Source organism: Suillus subalutaceus (genome assembly GCF_016647625.1).
Source record: "Suillus subalutaceus strain FC151 chromosome Unknown DFJ58scaffold_134, whole genome shotgun sequence".
Taxonomy (NCBI): domain Eukaryota; kingdom Fungi; phylum Basidiomycota; class Agaricomycetes; order Boletales; family Suillaceae; genus Suillus; species Suillus subalutaceus.
Window position 1 is genome coordinate 1663 of NW_024540383.1, and position 18996 is coordinate 20658.

Sequence of the window (18996 nt, forward strand, 5' to 3'; positions counted from 1 at the left end):
CGGTGAGCTGGGTGGTCGAGGATGATAGAGCGAACGAGTCACATGAGAATCTGTGTGAAATGAGATGGGAATGAATATTGCGACTGGCAAATGCAATCGTTTGATTTCGCAGCGGCAACGGACCTGACAAAATCACAACGGATCTGGAGGTTTTTGCCACATCCATCATCGACATAATCTGCCATTTTCTGCAGCGCATGCTTAGTTGGGACCATCAGAACGTCGAATGATGACCAAAAGGGTGAAATATGAGACTCTGATGCTTAGGGGGTGGGAGGTAGTTTGGATATGACGAACTAGTTTGTTTGGCTTGGTGCCGTGAGGGGAAAGATATGACGAACGAGTTTGTTTGGCTTGGGGGGGGGGGGAAGACATGACCAATGAGGTTGTGGGGTCAATGAGGCAGGGGGGAAGATAATAACGAAGGAGTTCGTGGGCTCAATGAGGCAGGGGGGAAGATATCACGAAGGAGTTCGTAGGTTCAATGAGGCGGGGGGGAAGATATCACGAAGGAGTTCGTGGGCTCAACGAGGCGGGGGGGAAGATATCACGAAGGAGTTCGTGGGCTCAACGAGGTGGAAGGGGAAGATATGAAGAACTAGTTTGTTTTGCTTGGTGCTGTGGTATGGTAGGGTAGGGAAGATATGACCGACAAGTTTGTGGGCTCGATGAGGGAGGGTGGGGGGGGGGGGGGGGGGGAAGATATGATGAACGAGTTTGTGGGCTTCCCCGCCTGAGTACGGAGAAGCAGGGACGCTTTCCTCATATGGGACGGAGGAGTCCCTGCCTGAGAACGGAGAAGCAGGGACGCTTTCCTGATATGGGACGGAGGAGTCCCTGCGTGAGAACAGGGACGGAGGGACGCTTTCCTGATATGGGACGGAGGAGTCCCTGCCTGGGAACGGAGAAGCAGGGACGCCTTCCTGATATGGTACGGAGGAGTCCCTGCCTGAGAACGGAGAAGCAGGGACGCTTCCTGATATGGGGGCGTGGGAACAGGGACGGCAACAGGCTTGGCAGGGCAGCAGGGACGGGGACGGAGGCGACTGCAGGGGTGCGGTCTCGGGAAACATATAGATAGTATCAATGAAGATGAATCATCAACACGTGTGGATGGGTTAGGAAACCGACACTCCACACGCTCTGACTACGACGTCAATCTCGCCGCCAACATCAACATCAAGATGCTGGAGCCCCAGATCAAGAAGGTTGAGAGTTAATGAGAGGGCCAGAACCTCAGCTCAGTGAGATCATCGATGCGTCCTCGCATGTGCGAGCAGGAGTGTCCCGCTGGGTTGCCTTGGATCCAGCTGCAAAGAGCATATAATATCATAGTGACAAGCTTAGAATGTAGATGACGAGAAGCAAATAACACTTACCTGATTTCATAACCGTCGTGGCTTGCACCAGCATTCATCATGCAGGCATGGTCGATCTATGCAATGAAGTGGACGTCAGGACGCTTTGTGGATCTGGAGGCATAATACTTACTTTACACCATCATCCGCAGGAGAGCACACGGGTACTATATTGCATGTAGTGCAACAAGTGAAATCAATTTGAGATGCTGCCGAGCAAAATGAATGAAGAGAATTTGAGTGTGTTCAACAAGGTGTATCCCACTTAAGTTGGTTTTAAGAAACTGCAGCAGCGGTGATATCCAGATAACGGTTACATAATCCGTATCGCCGCTGACGCAGCAAGTCCCTCCATGATAAATTTGGCTAGCCGCTTGCTACACAAAGTTTCCTCACGAATCACCTATAGCTAGTATATCGAAACAATGTACAACACTATTCCATAGTCTATCCCATTCAGTTTCGACCCATTGAAAAGCACCACATTCTTTACAAGCGAAACCACATTCGAAGCCCGTTCTGCCTCAGACCCGTTCAATTCCAGAATCTCCCACGCTTCAAGGACCTGGCAATTGTCAGTGCACGGTTCCCTACATGGCGTTGTACTCACTGTTTCATGATACCATTGACCCATGGTATGTCCACCTCGTCGCAGTCCATGATCTCGTGCCTCTTCCCCTGCGCATGTTTCACAACCAGAACGTTACCTGCAATGTCGCCGGTGTTCGACGTAATCCCTGCAATTCTATCTTTCTTTGCCAGCGTTTACAGGAGTGTAGACGTCCCCAATGACTAGAGGCCTGTAGACAGGTGAGATATATTACATAAAGACGACAACTCATATATGCAATCGACGCATTTTATTTGGGGCAACTTGCGTGACTACGATAATCCGCATAGTCCATCCGATATTGTACCTCTTGACTTTGGGTACGAAAAGACGTGCGAAATTTTTCGACGCATGTCTTGCTACCGAGGTGAAGTCACTGCTGGCCATCCTGATTTCCCAGAGGGAAGCGCTGCTGTCTGCAGAGAAGCGTCCGGACCAGTGGACTTGAATGCGCCTGACATCATCTACACTGCAGAAGATGACAAGGCGATCAATCAATTCCACCGCAACATCAGTAAATCCTGACTTGCCATCCCCATAGTCACGGTTAAATACTGAAACGAATTTCAGTGCAAACGATACGGCACTCGGTGTGTTTTAGCTGCACCTTTCATAATTTTATATCTGATTTTTGTATGTGTAGCTTGGAACTTGTGCCATGAAATCGAGGTAGATCAAGGAGTCGTCGACGCTCGACTAAATGTATACGGCGTGTCAAACCTGAAGGTCGCAGATATGTTCATCTTGCCGTGGAACGTCAGCACGGTGGGTGCTGAGCAAGGGATTTTTGATGTGCGGTCTAACGATATCCACAGAAAACGTATTCGACGACGCTTCTCATTGGAGAGCGGGTTGCGATGATCATTGCTGAAGACTTGGGTATCAATTGCATTTGATATGCATCTTTCAGGGATGTATTATGGGCATACGCCAACAAGGCAAACAGCTTGGTCCCCGGCCAGCTGGGAGAGCGGTATCAAAGAATTCAAATATTTTATGTATAGATCTGCAGACTATTTATACAGGTCTCAGTAAAAGCTTTTTGGCATGTAACAATTGTTGCCGCGAGAATCCTGCGTATGCAAATGGAAAGGTCTCGACATCCTTGAAGCCAACCAAACTCACCTAAGTGCTGCACTTCGAAACATGAAATTTTTTCTGTCACAAAGCCATCCCGGTAGCGTGGTATCTGATAAAGCTAACGCATAGTACATGGTACGTATAGCGATCAAACACTGAAACAGGTCCTAATACCGCAGCAGCAAGTCCGTGGGGCTATGTGTACCGTATGAAGCCGGATTGTGCACATCACTAGTTGGAGGAGGTCGTGGAACCGGTAGAGGAGGCGCAGGATTGTGCTTTTGCCTGCTCCGCTCTTACTTACGAGGGCTGTACGCCCTCCGCGGGGGACTTTGAAGGAGATGTTGTGCAGCGCGGAAGTTTGGTCGTCGCAGGCGAAGGATACATTGTCTGAGGGGTGGTTAAGACGGATTGGGATGGAGTGCCGATTTGGCAATCATACACCGTCTAGTCCTCTCCAATGACGAATGTGATATTCCGAATTTTGCTGTTCCGATGTGGAACGACGCCATTCTTATCACTCCACGAAACAGCGTGCAAACGTAATGTAATAACCGTGCAGTTGTCAAACATTTCTATCGACGAAGAACACTCTATGTAACATTTGTCGCGCGGAAAATTCTACACAAAGTCATGGACTCAGCATGGTACGACGACTTCATATTGCGAAATTGTCGGTGAAGCACACAAAGCAAACACCCACAGTTCTACGATTGGCAATGGGAATGCGCGTCATGGTGACTCGGAATTTAGCAACGTCGGCGAATTTATCCAATGGATCGCGAGGAAGAATAGTAGAGATAAAGCTGGACGGAAGAGAACCTGCATTTTGCTCAGCCACGTCACAAAGTGGGGAAGTATATCTGCATTATCCTCCAGTCCTAGTCATCATCGAGCTCGACTAGACCCTGAGGAGTCTCATAACCCTGCACTTGCGCACTTGACTCCTGCAGAAGCGCTCACTCGTCTTCAGAGTCAGCTGAAAGCCTATTTCCGTGCTGAAGATCCGTTCAACCGCAAGATGCGCTCAAATGAGAGCCCGCGGGATTACTGGCGAGCACTCCTGAAATCAGGAGATGAACTTGCTGATGTACTTCCGGTGAGTATGCTCCCATTGTTCCTTTATCACTGACTATACCCGTTATGGTGTAGATTATTGCAATCAAAATGTTCTCTGCGGTTCCTATTTCTATGGCAGACGAACGCACTATGTCCACCATCACATGGTTGAACTCTCCTCGTCGCGCTAATCAAAACCTTGGGACACTTCAAGATCACATCAAAATTCGACAATGGCATCGTTACAAACCTGAGGTATGTGTTTCTGGCTAGCACCTCAACCTCAAATCAGTGAATCACACTCGTACTATGCAGAATGCAAATCCCACCAAAAAATTGCTTGCTCGATGGCGAGACATGGACGAAACTATTTTCCACAAGCGTACAGCTTCAGACATGGATATGTCTGAAGACCTTCCACTCCCTGGACTCCGTCCACCTCAACCAAGACCCTTCAACTCCAATCCGCCCAACGACGCTGATGATCCCAAATTTCCCGATGATGGTGCTGAATGGCTGAACGACGAGCGAGGACTGGCGAGCGAGTTTGAAAAAGTTGACAGCTCATATTTCTTGCTTGCAGGGGCAAATGTACATATCGAGTTGCGCTCTCCCTATCTCCGCGACTTCCTGGACGAAACACCCCGAAACATGAATCCCCACGCCAAGGTGTTAACAACATCGTCCATTGTCGCGTCGTCGTCGTCGTCGTTAGAGGCAATTCCTGATGTAAAAGCCTGGGATGTATGGCCGTAGAACCACATTTACCCTAATTAACCGTTAAACTCATCAAATCTACAAGTAAATTAGCGCTAATTAGCAGACTTGCAAATTTACGCTAATTTACATAGGTTAATTTGACCTCCCAGACAGCCTTTGCTAATTAGCCCTGTTAATCTGGCCTCAGACCAGATTTACAGGACACTAGTACAGACAGAACGTACATACGCGCGAGTCATCCAATCGAGTCGACGGAGAAAACACATAATGTGATCCGGACGACATCTCAAGATAGGAAGAAAATTGCCTGAATCAAGCGCGATCATGATTTGCGAGAGCAACTTGAACTTGAACTTGAACTGGTTGACAACAGTTGGCGTTGGCAGCGACTCCTTCCTATCATCCTCTGAAATGGCCAGGCTGAACCGCCAAAACAAAGTCTGCAAGTAGCCTGGGTTGTTCTGTATGCTCAAACCTCTCCGTCACCACAGCCCCTCCGTGGCCCTAACGTATCATGCGAGCATGCTTAAGTTCTTGGTGAAGAATGTCGACAGTATGGTAGGATATATGGGGTGAATTACGTCCAATTACTGGCATCGCGGCTTGCCCAGGCCCCACAGCGTGCAACTTCACGTGTTAGCCTCATGTCACTACTAGTCAAGCCCAAGCGATTTTACACAACGAAAATCCTCATATAAGCATGAGCTCAATGCATGTCCTTGTGGGTTATCTCACCCTGACTTACGACTGTAGTGCGCTGAATGTGCCCTGCTACTGATCCTCGATTCAGATCTTGCGCTGGAGGTGTCAGCTTCAACTAACTCTGTTGACACAGCTGCTAATTACTCTACAGTGACTGGCAGTGGTCCGTGCCAGTGCATGAAGCGCGCTCTCAGACGGTTGGGGAAAGAAGATTTCTGCCAGCATTCCAACAAGTTCAGATCTAGCAAGTCTTTTTGCATTAGGCGACGGTTTGGAGGGCCCACCTACTCGCAACAGGAAGTCGCCATCCTCGTCGATTGATGACACACTCTATGCTCTCCGATCCGTTGGTCGACTTTTAGACACATCCGAGTCCGAGACAGTGTGTCGTGTTCCTCGCAAGATCATTCCTTCTCAGCTTGCAGCCGACAACCCCACGGCATCTCCAACCAAGACACCTTCAAGGAAATCATCTGTTCGTAAACTGCAACGTTTAGTGTCTTCCAGGGTGGAGGACGCTGCGGAAACAGCCATAGTTCAAACATTACTTTTCGCATTATCCATCCGCGATTCCGATAGTCTTGGAAACCTAAAGCCTGATCTACAGACTGCGGTCAACAATACATCTAAAAAGTATTCCTTACCATTGGAAAATCTTTCCATGAAAGTCGGCTGCAACGAGCGCCATGTCACGACATGGGATGAGCCCGACCAGTGAGTTTACTCTGGATGTTGGTTGTACCCGTGCTCAGTGTGTAGCGCGTTCTACCTCTTCCCAGCGCGACTCCTGATTGCATGTACCTCCGCACATGATTTCGACCCACAGCTTGTTCCGGCCGTCACTCTCGTTCATCTTGTTTGCAGTACAGTGGCAATAAATGGTCCCTACAAGTCCCATAGCCAAATCTCGTTCAGGACGTTTTACGATGGCGCTACGATACGCTACGTAAATGATACGCCCACACCCGATTTGTCTCGAGGAATTCATATTAAGGAAGTCCCATGGTGTTATAGCAAGGACGGTGATGATAATGTCGGGTGGTGCATGCGCTTCTGGATTCCAATCCCGTTCGCACTCTTTCAGCGAGCGGAGACCAGGACTTTCAAGATAGATGCCAAGGTACATGTGAATGGAGATGAAGGTAAAGAAGGGTATCTAAGCGCTTCAAATGATTTCACGTTGTCGAGGTTGCTGAGAGGTTTGGCGATGTAGGGAACCGTTATTGCAGGCTTGAGCATCTGTTGATGTAAAGATCGATCACTACCTATTAGCGTTGCATCAAACATTCACGTGTCTCCTTCCCAAGTACAACATGATACATGAAGCCTATGTGTACAGTTCAGCACCCCGATTGATGTCTACACGCTCTATATCGATGGCTTGCTATCCTTTTGAGCTATACACAACCATCAACCATCATGACGTCTCCAAACAAATTATAAACTCACACATTGTGATACGGTCGCCTAGCGATAAAGCAATGCCCTGCGTTTTGCTCCGAATACGAACGTGGCCTACAATCCCAGCCTCCGTCTTCTCGATGCTAAGATTGGCTAAAGCATCCTCGCCTGTGTCATCACAAAATAAGACTAGTGCTGACACAAAACTTATGGAAAGACCCGTACCGAATAAACTTCGAGCATACATGTTGGCAGATAGGAAATCACAATCGCCCGACATGGCTCCCTCTGGCGTGAGACAAGACATGTTGGTAGACTTCATGACATGCTTCAGGTAGTCGCGAGGGTCACTACGAGAGTACGTTAGCTACGGACTGGACAAGAGAACCCTGGAAGACATACGTCATGTTCGTCGACACGTTAACCCTGTTCTCCCACTCAAACTCTGTCCACATGCTTCGGAACTTGAGGGTAGTGAGTGAGTATTTGGACAGCAGCAACAGATATTAAAGACGTACCTGTGTCTCGCTACAGTACGCGGGTTTGATATAGTCCATGATGTCGATGTGGATGTCGTTCAAGATAACACAGCATTCAGCGAGGGCAGGGCCGTCCCATAGGATGCTGCCAAATATGACGCCAGTCTCTGTTGACGAAACCTACGATCTACAATTAACAGATGTGAGCGGCGGAGCGTCTTTGATTGTTACCTTGATTGTTGCCTTGATACTCTGGAAACCATGAGGCGCTATGGTATATACAGCAGGTCGTTCGACCAGTTTGAGGTCACCAAGCGTTGCGAAGTCAAGACAAAGATTCTGCAGCGTATTAGACGTCTGGTTGACCAAAAGCACATCTGAGTATCGTTAATGAGTTTCGCCGATAAAATAACCCATCAAGGGAATTATACACACCAAGCATGATATCGAATCCGTGCATCTTGACGTATGCTTCCGCATATATAGGATCCGAAAAACCTAGAAATGATGAGCATTGAAACAGATGACGGCGGCACTACAAGACATACCTGTGAGCTGGGATATGCGACTGAGGTTGGATATGAAGTCTTCCCGGACTTCAGCAGCCCCCGTTGCCTTGCCTAAGTCTTCCACGTACTGATAAAAAATGAGTGGCGTATAATCAACCGATGACAAAAGCCTACATCTATGGGATCATCAGCCGATTTTTTCGAGAACTGCCTGAAAGTAAGCAAATCATCGACTTGCACGACATGTTCCTTCGTGCTTTCCGACTCTTTCTTCTCCGCTGCCGTTTTCTGTCCGATCATCAGCAACATCACAGCTTGAAGTAGACTAGGCACGCACCTCCTGAGCGACGAGCATCTTGGAGTATGCCGCTTTCGTGTCCTTCAAGAAGATATCGTGGACAATGGAGTTTTCCTGGAGCTCGCTTAGGGTTTGTATGCAACTAAGAATGCGCTCGTTGGAATCCTCGTCGATCGGTACCGTGACAAACTTCGACTGACCGACGCGGATAATAGACGTCATGATCAACATGGACTGGGTGGGCGTCGGTGAATGCTATAAAAACATTAACTGTAGTACATACCTCAGCACGAAGAGCGTTGGCCTTTGGCCGGTCGTTTGTAAGGTCATCGAACCGCAACACGAGCTTCGTCAGCGCCGAGGCGAGTACCGAACCCGTGAAAAAGTCGCCTCCCAATATGAGGGCTGACATTACATCATTAAAAGTTCCGAACGAAATCAACGGACACGACACGCACCTCTCAATGGCGGCTTGGACGCAGCCTTGACAGCCTCTAATCTCGTTGAGGTGGCGCTGGTGTACGCCGTCTCCGTCGCATATGTCCCGTCAGCAAGTACCTTTGGCCGCCCGCTTCCTTCGACTTTCTTGTCCTCCTTCTTGTCCTCCTCTCCGCCAGCCTCGTCCAGTAACCGCTGCTCGCTCGCAAGGATAGGGATCTCGCCAAGCACTTTGCGGATGTCCTGGAATGTGGCCTGGATGTCTGACAGGCCTTCGACGTACTCGCCCAGGATCCAGAGGACGCCCCGGAAGGCTTTACCAGATTTTATCTCTGTCAGAGTTTGAGTGAGTTTCTCACATATAGACTGCCGGAGGTGCGGGAACTTCTCCACTACTTCGCTGTGGGTGCGTTAGTGAAATAAAGCGTGGGGACTAAAAGGGGAAAACAAACCGAACGAAGGCCACGACGTCCAGCGCAGAAGGGTTATTCGAATCCCCAAGGAATTCCATGAGTGCATGGACAACACTTGCAGCCACCTCAGAAAACTTGACTGCTAACACGTGGATCGATTGGATTAGAAGTTGCCTGTACTCCGGGGCCTATCCTAATATTAGTTCACGATATCGTGAAGGACTGCGAGATTGACCTTCTCGAACTCGCGCTCCTGTGTCTGCTGTAGCTGCTTCTTGAGGAAGAGAACAACTTCCTCGACGTTCCGATTCGAGGTCATGCTGAGTACGATGCTCATGGCTTTCCTCCGGACCTCCATGTCGGCGCTGATACGACAGGATTCAGTAACATTTTTGGATATTGATCGGTCACTGTCCGTACCTCGACAAGACCTGCAAGATGTCCATTGTCAGTCCATCCAGAATATGACCATGCTTGGAGCGTAGGGTATCCAGGCGATCCAGGACGATCAGCTTAACGTTGTTGTCGGATTCTTTAATGACCAGATTAACAAAGCACGAGGCGGCCGCTAATCATAAAAGTGAGCAGACATGCGCACAAGACCTGATCGTAAACATACCTTTTACAGCAGCAGGATTCTGCGTGAGTGTGGTGAGGGTCGTAGCAGCTTCATATTTTACTGCATGTGATGATGAATTCAATAATTCAAACATGCACCTGATATATCGCGGCTGCAAGACGACAAAAATGAGGATAAACAAGATAGCCTGAGTGAAGAAGACTTACTCGATGCGTCGTGTCGTTCTTACAATCCAACCTGATGACTTCTATGATGCTCATTTGCAAGAGCTCATCTAGACTTGTCAGCTGATCATACACGCTAATCAACCACTCCACAGCTTTAGGCATCGCGCAATGCGCGAGGAACACGAATGCGTTACGCTTGCACGTCGCGTCAGACTCTGCGGCAATGAAAGTCTGCATGAGCTCGGGAGCATCTGGGATGAGGTGTTCGTATTCGCGGTAGATGGTGTACACGGCAAATACGGCGTTCTTGCGGACGTAGGAATGACGGTGCTCGAGACAGCTGCGGCAGGTGGGGATGAGAGGTTCAAGGAGTTCGGCATCTTTGGATATCTTTTGAAGGAAACGTAGGGTAGCGCCACGGATATATTCGTTGGGATGTTGCTGTAGGGATGTGAATAATAGAACGTCAAGAGTGCGGAAATTAGTCTTACCAGGTCGTTTCGGATGGCATTGCTAGACTAGGTGAGTATATGTGCGATAAGATTAATAGATACACGTACACAACGAGAATCATCTCCTGCTTAAGCTTCCCGTTCTCGTCATACTTGGGACACACCTCCCAGTAGAAGTGAAGCAGTTTTTTGAGTTGCTTGTTTCTGGAGGGCATAATATATTGTATGATTGGCATCAAGAGTGTGGGCTAGGCCACCATCATTGCATCAGCATCATGCGGTCTATAGCAAAGATCAAGGAGTATACCTGAGGGTTCCCATTAATCGTCGACACAATGATCCTGCGCAACGTATCCAGTCTGTCTTCGTCAGTCCCTTTCTCGAGAGAAGCCCTAAGCTCCTGCGTGGATGGGCTCTCTGTAGTATCTTCAAATACGACTGTGTAGCATGGTGCCTCTGCTGCCATGATGACCTAAACGACGCGACTGACAGTGAGCTTGAGCGTTTACTTTGGACGTGTCCACTTGTATTGACAGTGCGATATTTGGTGGGGCTGTATAAAGGCGTGAGAAGCACCTTCCGAATGCGCGTTGTATGTCTGTTCCCGGTTTCGTCCTGTTCAGCACGTCGTTCGCTCCGTTCTTCCAGTTCACTCCAGCCTTATAACCAGTGAGTTTCGACTAATTTGCGTTCTACTTCAAATAACCTTGTACTAGATCATACTCATGGCATTTCTCGGTCTTCGCAAGTGGTCCACTCCTGCATGTTCCATTTCTCGTACTACAAGTGATCTTCAGCTAACCAGTCGTGTTAACAGGTGTTGAGGCCCATGGCGCCCTTCCTAGCGGCAAGCGCAGTCACCTTTTACCTTGTCTCGAAGATGCAGGAGATGGGTGTTCGTTGTACGTTATGTGCTTTCTTCACTTTGACCTTGCATGAATGGGTGTTATAGCGGAGACGTACGCCAAGGATCCTAAAAACCCATACGGTGCTCAGATTGCAAAGGAAGCACATCACTAGAAGGCAGTTTGACTTGCTTCAGGATATTAGGCGCGTTCAATTATACCCTTTTTCAGTGAGCTGACAGCTCATCTGACACTTCCTTGCAGACCCTTTGCGCACACTTAGAACCAGGTATCCTTAATGTTGGAGAATCCATGGTGCAAAACACAATGTTCGTTGCAGACATTTTCCGCGTGAATGCCATGCGTGATTTATAATACTCACTAAGAGATGCTATATTGGTGCTTTATATCGGATGATGGCCATCATTCTGTTTACGTTTTTGATGTTGTTTTGCTGACTTTTTTCTGCCAGCATGACTCAGGGAGTTTGAGTGTTTTGCGTTGCATACTGCAGCGCTCATGAAATGGCTGATGGAACAATTGCCTTGATGTGATGTTCTGAATCAGTCAGTCGATACACTTTGAATACTGACCGACGGCCAAATACCTTCGCGCCGCGTTGTGGATGCATAACACAGTTGAAAGATAGCGCAGTTTCCATCGTGTAGCAGGGCACCACTCCCCGTCACGTCAATACTATACCAGTCCAGGGAGAAATCTTTATCAAAACAGCTGAAATCTAGCGCCTTCGGACAGCCGCATATGGGATGGTCTCTCCCTAGACGTGGCTTGAGTGACGGAGTTGTTCGATAATTGAGAGTCGCAGTAATCTCGGTTGAGTTCGCATGGATGATGGTTTTGTGCGAATATCCCTGGGGTGTTGGTGGAACTTGTGGTGAGAGAGGAACGCAGCCTGCGTGAGTAATGACAAGCCTACAGGATGTAGCCCTAAAGACCGATGTTAGTATAAAATGCGCAACTCGGATTTCGTACTGGATCGGCTACGCACTCGCGTGAGCATCAGTTTCATTGGTAACAAGATTTCCAAGCCGTTTCTCTGCATACAGAGATGATATTGGGTCTCGGCTGACGAAACAGCAGGAGCGGCTTACAGGCGCTCTTTGTCTGCATAATAGATGATGAAACCGGTTTTCTAGGTATTACTAGCACGAACTGAACATTGACCGATGCCTCCCTGTCGGTCACAAAAGTATAGACTTGCGAGACCGTCGACAGCGGACGGTATACTGCAGCATTGCAATCTCAAATGAACATGGGTTTAGGAGCGCCCATCATCGCGATGAGCTAGACTGCATTAATGCATCGATTTAAGTGCTGGCCCTCACTAGTCACCGGTCACAAACTTGCAATTACAGAGGTAAGTATCTTGGTTTGCCGATGGGTTACGATACTGTCAAGGTCATAAGTAATGTGAAATCTGCACAGAAATACAGAAACAAGCTTAGGACACATTCTACGTAACGGGATTGTGCCACCGTCAGGTACGCGTTGTAGAAGCTTGAGAGCTGGAACACAATGAACATGATCTAAAATCGAACTATAGTATCGGACTCAGCTACACCAATCATCGCCGAGCGTAAGACGCTGAATGACGGCGTTAGCTGGAATGTAGCGAACACATAGATATTCGTGCTTGTTTATTACTTCTTGTTTTATATCTGCGCCTGTTTGTTTAACAAGAACGCACATCTGGTGGATTGCTGTTTCGAGTCGCGAACTGTCGATCTTCGCAATTGTGACAGTGCGCCTCTGCTTTTCACCCTCTGCAAAGCAAATTCGAGGGCCTTTTCGCGGGAAGCCGTCACAGATATAAAGGGGGTCGGATGTTTATTGGTCCAATCCATGTGTCGTTCTAACTCATGCCGGGCCTTCCAATGCTTGGGGTCGTAGATAGCATTAGGTATACCTGCCACAAACCCCGAAGTTTCGTGGAACTGAGAAAAAGATTTCTCATCAAACACTCGGTAGAAATATTGTGGGCCTGCGGTAGGTGTGTCCTGAAGTTCGTTCATTGACTCGGAAGATCTAGCTTACTATTAGACAGTTGCAAGAACACACGATAAAGATACACGACACCTGATGAATATTAACGGAATGTGGAATCAGAGAAAATCTGTAGTGCATATGCTGTATTCAGCGTGATCGAGAGTTGCCAGGTGTCATAATACATATCGCCCAGGGAGGTTGAATCAACAGTTGTTTGGATCAGAAGCCGTTGCCAAACAATCACCTGAACCCAAATTCGGGCTGAGCCCTGAGCCCTGGTCAACTCGTTGCATAGTCATCGCACATGTAGAAGGTGTCGCTTGCTTTCGAGCGCGAGCATCTTAATTCCTCATTGACTCCTGAAACGTTTTGCTCTCAACTCATGTCAGGTCCTTCCGCAACAACTTCGACAAAGCCACATAATCGAAACCCAACTGGGAGGAACCAATACAAGGACTGTCGTACGTATCCGCCCTTTCTGCTCCTTATATTGTCTTTATGGTCTGCAGCCCCGAAGGATGACAATCAGGTTACGGAGCTTCTGTATGACTATCAACGGAGAGAGATATTTGATAAGAAGAAGATAAGTCAACTCCTGTATGACGAGTATGGGATTAAGTTGAGGTACGTGTGTTGTGCGCTCTTTTTTACCTTGATATGTAATGATGTACTTCAGTGAAAGCTCGGTAGCTCGTAGACGAAGAGCTCTGGGCCTCTATGCAAGTGGTGTGACCACCCGACAGCTGCCAGAGACGGTCAAACGACAGCTCGTGCTCACCCAGATGTCGAAAGATCCGGAGAAGAAGCTCGGCCCTCGGATGATCAAACAGCTGATTGCTCGTGACACCGGTATTCATCTGACAAGGTACATGAAGTCCAAATTACTCCTTTAATACCGTTCTCATGAAAATGATGTAGGGATTACATCAGGGCTGAGATGATGAGACAAGACCCTGAGGGGTTCGCATCTAGAGATACGTCCGTGAAAAAGATGAGTATGTTGGAGATAAATAATGGAGAGTCTATGATCCATACCACGGCCGTGTTGCCGACACGCAAACGTTGTCGGGATCAACTTGTTTAAGCATTTCGTTCAAACCTTGTTTAATGAATTTCCAATGAATGCATAGCAGCCCAACCCTCAAGGCCTCACGACTCGATCTGGTCAAGGTATTAATGATACGGTTTAAACCACCTCAGATGTATGTGCGGTCGCAACACGGAGTTTGAATCTCTTAGCGGTACCATCATTGGTGTCCAAAATGCTCCTCGCATCACCTCGCATTGATGAGATCAAATAAATCGTGCGCAGTCACTGCACAAATCCGAAAGGGCGCAAGAACCAAGGATGTTGGAGAGCATCCACACATCACTACACTGGATCTCACGATAACCCGGTCCAATGGTAAAGTACTGTGCCCTGTTCGAAGATTAGGAGAATGCGTTGTTGCTCGAGTGGTTGTGCCATACAGTACTGTTTTCCTTTTGGACAATCTTCCGGTTCACTAAAGCAATCAAACATTTGTTGACACGTGCCTGATTGAGATCGGGAGGTTTGATGAGCTCGATGACTGCGTGCAAGGAACAGTGAGCCAATGTATACTGCAACAAGGAGGGATTACCCACGTTTGATGCCTCGTCCATCGCTGTCCATCATGAATTCTATTACAGATTCCATGTTACGTCGAAGACCCTAGAACGTCTATCCTTCAATAAACAGTCTCGTACCATCATTGAGTATACGTGCCGGATCACTACCCCCGAAACTCGAGGGGAAGAGACATTACTATCTTCTCAAGTGAAAGCTGCAAAGACGATCAAAAATCGAGAAGAGAATGACCCATGTATCAGTGCTCACCGATCGTTCCTTTTTCTCCTTCGCAGTGAGCTTTGGTTTAGCCTTCTTCCTGGGAATGCCTGTCGATGTGCTCTTCGCAATGCTAGTAGAAGTATTCCTTGTCGTAGCATTTGTTGTGTATGTCGTTTCAAACTCTTGGTGTTCGCTGAATGTCGTCTTGTCTGCCTCTGAGTCTGGCGGCGGCGGAACAGCTGATGCTGCTTTCAGAGCAGCTTCTTCAGCCAAACGGGCGTTTTCCTCTAATAGATATATCATCTCAAACGCATGGTAAATGTATTACACAACGCACCTGCTCGTCGCTTAGCCAGCCGGAACGACGCGTCCGTTGGAGCCTGGGAGATTAACAAGAGATCAGTCGACATACTCGATCATCGTGAAGTACCAGGGCTCACCTGCGGCCAGTCCACCGTAAGGGCGTTCATGTCCATGACATATAGCCAGCTTGCGAAGCTCTCATTGAATGTCCTCAGAGAGTTGCTGAGGTTCCTGAGGCCCTCTACATTCGCCTGCAGCGCCTCAACTTCGTCAACTAGCTCTGCCATTACAGGCTCGATGAAGCCAAGGCCATGAGGTGCATCAGGGTTGTTGCCTGATCGCGAGAGAGCGAAGAGAGATCCTTGGGAGACACGTTTAAGAGGTGTTCTATGCGGCGTATGTCCGGGCATCGCGAGGCTAACACCGTTAGAGAAGATTAGAGAGTGCTGTGGCACGTGCTTGACGCGTCTCCATTGATCACGCTATTTTTATACCAAAACTTCAAAGTCTAGAGACTTACACGGCACTGAACAGACAAAGGAAGGGATACACAGCTGAAAGTATGTAGACACAGGTCATTTCGTACGCAAGATGAAAGTCTGATCAATCTGATCCATGATGCATGAACCACAGAGAGTTTGTCCCCGATTAGACAAGATTGCGGACCTCAAACAGTATGCACATCCGAATTACAAAGCATCGAGACAACGAAACCAGAAAAATGGACATTTTACGATAGACTACCAACATTACTATAATCGAAAAGCTAGCTCGGACGCGGAAAAATAAACAGCGTCCAGTGCACAAAACGACATCTAACCGTCGACAAACAACAATCTAGTTTGTCTGTGCACCCACAGCCTAGTAAAAAAGGCCCTCGTAAGCGTATATCGGAGTACCAGTAACAGAGAAACCCTTACCAGGCGTTTCAGGTGCTCCATGAAAACCTGCAAGCTGACATCGTCGGTGAAGATCGCCTGGCCAGCGCCCGCGGCTTGTGCAGTGCCATACATCGATGTCGACATGTGTGTCGTCGACGGATTGAGCTTCGATAGCAGGAATCGAGCTTGACTGCCACCCTGGTCGCAGACGATGTAACGTGGTATAGGGAAGCGGTCGACCAGTAAGTCCTGTGTGTACGGCCGTCAAAGTGAGTTGAAAGCACATAGCTGAATCGTCGCACCTGAGCATCTGTAACAGGGTTCTCCAACAGCTCTTTGAAGTTCTCGTACCCATCCTGATCTTGGTAACCTGCCTTCCTCCATTGGGCCACCGTTTCACCGTGGAAAATAAGAATATGGAAGAAGGTGTCGAGAAGGAGGATGGCATCGGGTTTGATAGAGACGCTGTCGAGCAAGACAGGCTGGGGCTCGACATCGAATGTGTATGACATCAGCGTAGGTTGGATCATGATCAACGAGTTGTTGACGTCTTCTTCGTTGAGAATATGTCTGTTCATGTGACCTTTTAACATCCAAATATTGCACCGCACAGCAGAGGTACAGACCTGTAGAATGCAGTCTCATCGGGACTGTTGTTGAACACCTGTAAGAACTGACTTCTCCGGAGATGGAACATGAACTGTGGATAGATACTGAAATTATCCGTCAGTCTAAAGCTGACAGGGTCCTCCTTTCTGTAATCTGCGAACTTCTGGCAGAGACGGATGAGCATGCGGTCGAGCCAACGTAAAACGTCTGGTGAGTCGTCTATTTCAGCCTTGAAGACTGCTATCCTTGCCATAAGTACGGCAGCGGCTTCTTGGTCGAAGGAAGAAGCGATGCTAGGAGAGTTCGCTTCTGCAAAATTTCGAGCTATCGTGGTGACACGCAAACGCATCTGCCCAGACGAGTGCTGATAATGAGTGACGAATTGAATGAGACCCCTTGATCCCGGAGACAATGCCTGGCCCGCAGGAGTAACGACCTCGAAGTAAATGGCAGCAGATGTCCTAGGAGTAATGGAGTTGATTCGCCAGGCTGACGTCTGACCAATACCAATTTCCGTCTCGCCAACGCATGCAGATTTCTTCCCGGCGGAGATTGCATGTCCGATAAGGCCAGAAACCTTCAGTTCTTTCGTTGTCTAAATAAATTGAAGTCAAAACGTCATGTAGAGTATGCGAGGCGACTTGCCTGTACGTCGAACGTCGCGTTGAAACCCATCTGCAAGAAGTCCTGGTCGTCCTTATTGAACATACGCAAGAAGCTTTGCTTGAAGATCGACGTAGCAAACGAATCGGATAGGACAATGACACCGTTCGTCGAGTTTGGCAATGACTTCATCTCTAGCAAGCCCACTTGATCCAAGCAACCAGCAAACAGATCGACAGCGTGGCCATTGTTGGATGCTCTCTTCGCCAGACCTTCATAGAACTAAAACAAAGCGAACTATGATGCCATCGCCATTGTCTCACTGATCTAGGACAAACCTTTACTGCACGTTTGTAGTGCTTGACGCTGTCCCGTTCGATGTCGTGATGAGAGCGGATAGGCTCCTTGAGTTCATTGCTGACAACCATGCCTGGACCCTCCGTTGCAGGTCCACCCGCAAAAAACCATTATACGTGCACCCGTGTTAGGGAAAGTCGTCTGAGATATGTTATCACCCGTACACTCTTCTCACCACAATCAATATACGCACCTCCAAGAGTCCAACGGCTACACTGACGGCCACACCAGTGCAACGCAAAGCGCGCTTGTCATTGGCAACAGGCCAAGGGTCACGAGCGAGTGCCTCCAAAATGCCAGTGAGTTGGAATTCGCATTGCTGAACAGGAAGCAAGAAACGGGCTGCTCCAAAAGCTTGTTGGGGCATGGGTTGGCCAGCGCGGGGTGCAGCGCGAGTTGTTGTACTGAGTCCGAGCATATCCTGAATCTGTTTCTGCGTGTACTCCTTGCCGCCACGGAAGACGTATGATTTGCTGCACTCTGCGTAGCCCAATTCATGAACTTGTGTCTGGTAGTCGAAGCATTGAGCTTGAACGATGAAAAAACAAATAAGTGTACGTACCATTGTGCCGAACGTAATGAGACCAACTAATGCATATGGTGGGATCAAACTGAGACTGACAACAAGGGCGTCACGGAGTGCTTTGAGGTCTTCGGCATCTAGACAGGTATCGACGACAAAGAGGAAAGACGGGTGGAGCCTGAGCGGGACGAGATAGCGTGTACTCAATCGTCGTGTACTTTGGAAGTAGTTCGGCGGGTAGATTGGTGTTAGAGATATCTTTATAATGTGGCGGGAAAGGATTGCGGGTCAAGCAAAACGGACAAATCCATAGTTTGCCTCTGATATCGATTTGACTGCATGGCGCATCATTAGTATAATTTGAGTAAGGAAGAGAAGAGACATACCAATACGGATTGAGAATAGCACGACAAGGGGGTTTACACGTCACGGGTTCGTATAATACTGGAGGAAGATCCTCTCGTTGCTTCAATGGAGTATAAAGCGCTGATATCGGGACCACAGTCCGCGTTGCCTCTATCCGAGACGAGGGCCATACATTCCACGAAAGACGAACACCTGAAACCAAAAGTCAAATATAAACTGGATTAAAGCAAGATATCAATGAAACAAACCATCCCGCTCTTCGACATCTTCAAAATTGAGCATCTCGGCACCACCGTACGAGTTCGAATAAAGTTACAAGGACGCGACTGTTTTGCTTGTGAGTTGACCTGAACACGAGTACTTGCAACGTCACTCCAAAGTATAATCTATCTGCACCAATTGGGATGTCTTTCAGGCGGAGCTTAA

General features: G+C 48.3%; 10 protein-coding genes across 10 annotated transcripts; 5 read left to right on the forward strand and 5 right to left on the reverse strand.

Moving 5' to 3' along the window:
• Nucleotides 1-524: 524 nt before the first annotated feature.
• Nucleotides 525-1073, reverse strand: DFJ58DRAFT_732832 (uncharacterized protein; the record flags this gene model as incomplete). Its single annotated transcript, XM_041386217.1, has 1 exon — nucleotides 525-1073. The coding sequence occupies one exon, from the start codon at nucleotides 1071-1073 to the stop codon at nucleotides 525-527; it is 549 nt and encodes a 182-aa protein (XP_041239064.1).
• Nucleotides 1074-2286: 1213 nt separating this feature from the next.
• Nucleotides 2287-2872, forward strand: DFJ58DRAFT_810369 (uncharacterized protein). Its single transcript, XM_041391405.1, has 3 exons — nucleotides 2287-2482; nucleotides 2612-2733; nucleotides 2784-2872. Exons 1-3 carry the CDS (start codon nucleotides 2320-2322, stop codon nucleotides 2862-2864), a joined length of 366 nt encoding a protein of 121 aa, XP_041239065.1. The 5' UTR covers nucleotides 2287-2319; the 3' UTR covers nucleotides 2865-2872.
• A 699-nt stretch (nucleotides 2873-3571) lies between these two features.
• DFJ58DRAFT_810370 (uncharacterized protein) lies at nucleotides 3572-5034 on the forward strand. The gene is made up of 3 exons (XM_041391406.1): nucleotides 3572-4147; nucleotides 4201-4362; nucleotides 4423-5034. The coding sequence occupies exons 1-3, from the start codon at nucleotides 4070-4072 to the stop codon at nucleotides 4861-4863; spliced, it is 681 nt and encodes a 226-aa protein (XP_041239066.1). The 5' UTR covers nucleotides 3572-4069; the 3' UTR covers nucleotides 4864-5034.
• A 1010-nt stretch (nucleotides 5035-6044) lies between these two features.
• DFJ58DRAFT_90956 (uncharacterized protein) lies at nucleotides 6045-6855 on the forward strand. The gene is made up of 3 exons (XM_041395143.1): nucleotides 6045-6243; nucleotides 6289-6681; nucleotides 6743-6855. The coding sequence occupies exons 1-3, from the start codon at nucleotides 6191-6193 to the stop codon at nucleotides 6762-6764; spliced, it is 468 nt and encodes a 155-aa protein (XP_041239067.1). The 5' UTR covers nucleotides 6045-6190; the 3' UTR covers nucleotides 6765-6855.
• DFJ58DRAFT_90868 (adaptin N terminal region-domain-containing protein) lies at nucleotides 6820-10806 on the reverse strand. Its single transcript, XM_041395121.1, has 20 exons — nucleotides 10574-10806; nucleotides 10375-10514; nucleotides 10306-10327; nucleotides 9854-10255; nucleotides 9687-9798; nucleotides 9488-9635; nucleotides 9303-9432; nucleotides 9107-9255; nucleotides 8675-9054; nucleotides 8500-8621; nucleotides 8256-8450; nucleotides 8093-8206; nucleotides 7958-8045; nucleotides 7845-7907; nucleotides 7641-7786; nucleotides 7449-7589; nucleotides 7333-7394; nucleotides 7156-7280; nucleotides 6979-7098; nucleotides 6820-6926 (listed from the first exon to the last, which is right to left on the reverse strand). The coding sequence occupies exons 1-20, from the start codon at nucleotides 10730-10732 to the stop codon at nucleotides 6898-6900; spliced, it is 2847 nt and encodes a 948-aa protein (XP_041239068.1). The 5' UTR covers nucleotides 10733-10806; the 3' UTR covers nucleotides 6820-6897.
• A 277-nt stretch (nucleotides 10807-11083) lies between these two features.
• On the forward strand, nucleotides 11084-11286 carry DFJ58DRAFT_667126 (ATPase, F0 complex, subunit J; the record flags this gene model as incomplete). Its single annotated transcript, XM_041382603.1, has 2 exons — nucleotides 11084-11168; nucleotides 11219-11286. Coding segments are annotated over 2 exons (153 nt in total), but the record flags the coding sequence as incomplete, so codon positions are not given.
• Nucleotides 11287-12449: 1163 nt separating this feature from the next.
• DFJ58DRAFT_810379 (uncharacterized protein) lies at nucleotides 12450-13322 on the reverse strand. The gene is made up of 2 exons (XM_041391407.1): nucleotides 13209-13322; nucleotides 12450-13157 (listed from the first exon to the last, which is right to left on the reverse strand). The coding sequence occupies exon 2, from the start codon at nucleotides 13142-13144 to the stop codon at nucleotides 12785-12787; it is 360 nt and encodes a 119-aa protein (XP_041239070.1). The 5' UTR covers nucleotides 13145-13157; nucleotides 13209-13322; the 3' UTR covers nucleotides 12450-12784.
• Nucleotides 13323-13351: 29 nt separating this feature from the next.
• On the forward strand, nucleotides 13352-14304 carry DFJ58DRAFT_91024 (uncharacterized protein). Its single transcript, XM_041395173.1, has 4 exons — nucleotides 13352-13579; nucleotides 13628-13742; nucleotides 13795-13983; nucleotides 14037-14304. Exons 1-4 carry the CDS (start codon nucleotides 13501-13503, stop codon nucleotides 14200-14202), a joined length of 549 nt encoding a protein of 182 aa, XP_041239071.1. The 5' UTR covers nucleotides 13352-13500; the 3' UTR covers nucleotides 14203-14304.
• Nucleotides 14305-14502: 198 nt separating this feature from the next.
• DFJ58DRAFT_718351 (DASH complex subunit Dam1-domain-containing protein) lies at nucleotides 14503-15641 on the reverse strand (the record flags this gene model as incomplete). Its single annotated transcript, XM_041384463.1, has 6 exons — nucleotides 14503-14538; nucleotides 14589-14689; nucleotides 14745-14811; nucleotides 14959-15215; nucleotides 15266-15308; nucleotides 15369-15641. The coding sequence occupies 6 exons, from the start codon at nucleotides 15639-15641 to the stop codon at nucleotides 14503-14505; spliced, it is 777 nt and encodes a 258-aa protein (XP_041239072.1).
• A 232-nt stretch (nucleotides 15642-15873) lies between these two features.
• On the reverse strand, nucleotides 15874-18936 carry DFJ58DRAFT_810385 (uncharacterized protein). The gene is given in 11 exon segments (XM_041391408.1): nucleotides 15874-16092; nucleotides 16152-16361; nucleotides 16415-16682; nucleotides 16739-17316; nucleotides 17367-17606; nucleotides 17663-17761; nucleotides 17857-18189; nucleotides 18244-18341; nucleotides 18361-18539; nucleotides 18591-18762; nucleotides 18819-18936. 11 exon segments carry the CDS (start codon nucleotides 18850-18852, stop codon nucleotides 16069-16071), a joined length of 2235 nt encoding a protein of 744 aa, XP_041239073.1. The 5' UTR covers nucleotides 18853-18936; the 3' UTR covers nucleotides 15874-16068.
• Between the last annotated feature and the right edge of the window lie 60 nt (nucleotides 18937-18996).

Bases quoted from the DNA above. Each gene is read 5' to 3' on its own strand.
- DFJ58DRAFT_810379 (XM_041391407.1), bottom strand. From the start codon at position 13,144: ATGAACGAACTTCAGGACACACCTACCGCAGGCCCACAATATTTCTAC.
- DFJ58DRAFT_90868 (XM_041395121.1), bottom strand. From the start codon at position 10,732: ATGGCAGCAGAGGCACCATGCTACACAGTCGTATTTGAAGATACTACA. The intron at 9,055-9,106 runs GTTTGTTTTCCC...ACGCACCCACAG, and splicing joins GACGTCGTGGCCTTCGTTCG to CGAAGTAGTGGAGAAGTTCC. The intron at 6,927-6,978 runs GTGAGTTTATAA...GGTTGTGTATAG, and splicing joins AGGCGACCGTATCACAATGT to CTCAAAAGGATAGCAAGCCA.
- DFJ58DRAFT_91024 (XM_041395173.1), top strand. From the start codon at position 13,501: ATGTCAGGTCCTTCCGCAACAACTTCGACAAAGCCACATAATCGAAAC. The intron at 13,743-13,794 runs GTACGTGTGTTG...GATGTACTTCAG, and splicing joins GAGTATGGGATTAAGTTGAG to TGAAAGCTCGGTAGCTCGTA. The intron at 13,984-14,036 runs GTACATGAAGTC...AAAATGATGTAG, and splicing joins ACCGGTATTCATCTGACAAG to GGATTACATCAGGGCTGAGA.
- DFJ58DRAFT_810369 (XM_041391405.1), top strand. From the start codon at position 2,320: ATGTCTTGCTACCGAGGTGAAGTCACTGCTGGCCATCCTGATTTCCCA. The intron at 2,483-2,611 runs GTAAATCCTGAC...TTGTATGTGTAG, and splicing joins TCAATTCCACCGCAACATCA to CTTGGAACTTGTGCCATGAA. The intron at 2,734-2,783 runs GTGGGTGCTGAG...CGATATCCACAG, and splicing joins TGCCGTGGAACGTCAGCACG to AAAACGTATTCGACGACGCT.
- DFJ58DRAFT_90956 (XM_041395143.1), top strand. From the start codon at position 6,191: ATGAAAGTCGGCTGCAACGAGCGCCATGTCACGACATGGGATGAGCCC. The intron at 6,244-6,288 runs GTGAGTTTACTC...CTCAGTGTGTAG, and splicing joins ACATGGGATGAGCCCGACCA to CGCGTTCTACCTCTTCCCAG. The intron at 6,682-6,742 runs GTATCTAAGCGC...TTGGCGATGTAG, and splicing joins GGAGATGAAGGTAAAGAAGG to GGAACCGTTATTGCAGGCTT.
- DFJ58DRAFT_810370 (XM_041391406.1), top strand. From the start codon at position 4,070: ATGCGCTCAAATGAGAGCCCGCGGGATTACTGGCGAGCACTCCTGAAA. The intron at 4,148-4,200 runs GTGAGTATGCTC...GTTATGGTGTAG, and splicing joins AACTTGCTGATGTACTTCCG to ATTATTGCAATCAAAATGTT. The intron at 4,363-4,422 runs GTATGTGTTTCT...CGTACTATGCAG, and splicing joins GGCATCGTTACAAACCTGAG to AATGCAAATCCCACCAAAAA.
- DFJ58DRAFT_810385 (XM_041391408.1), bottom strand. From the start codon at position 18,852: ATGCTCAATTTTGAAGATGTCGAAGAGCGGGATG. The intron at 18,190-18,243 runs GTACGTACACTT...TTCGACTACCAG, and splicing joins TCATTACGTTCGGCACAATG to ACACAAGTTCATGAATTGGG. The intron at 17,317-17,366 runs GCAAGTCGCCTC...CAATTTATTTAG, and splicing joins ACGCGACGTTCGACGTACAG to ACAACGAAAGAACTGAAGGT.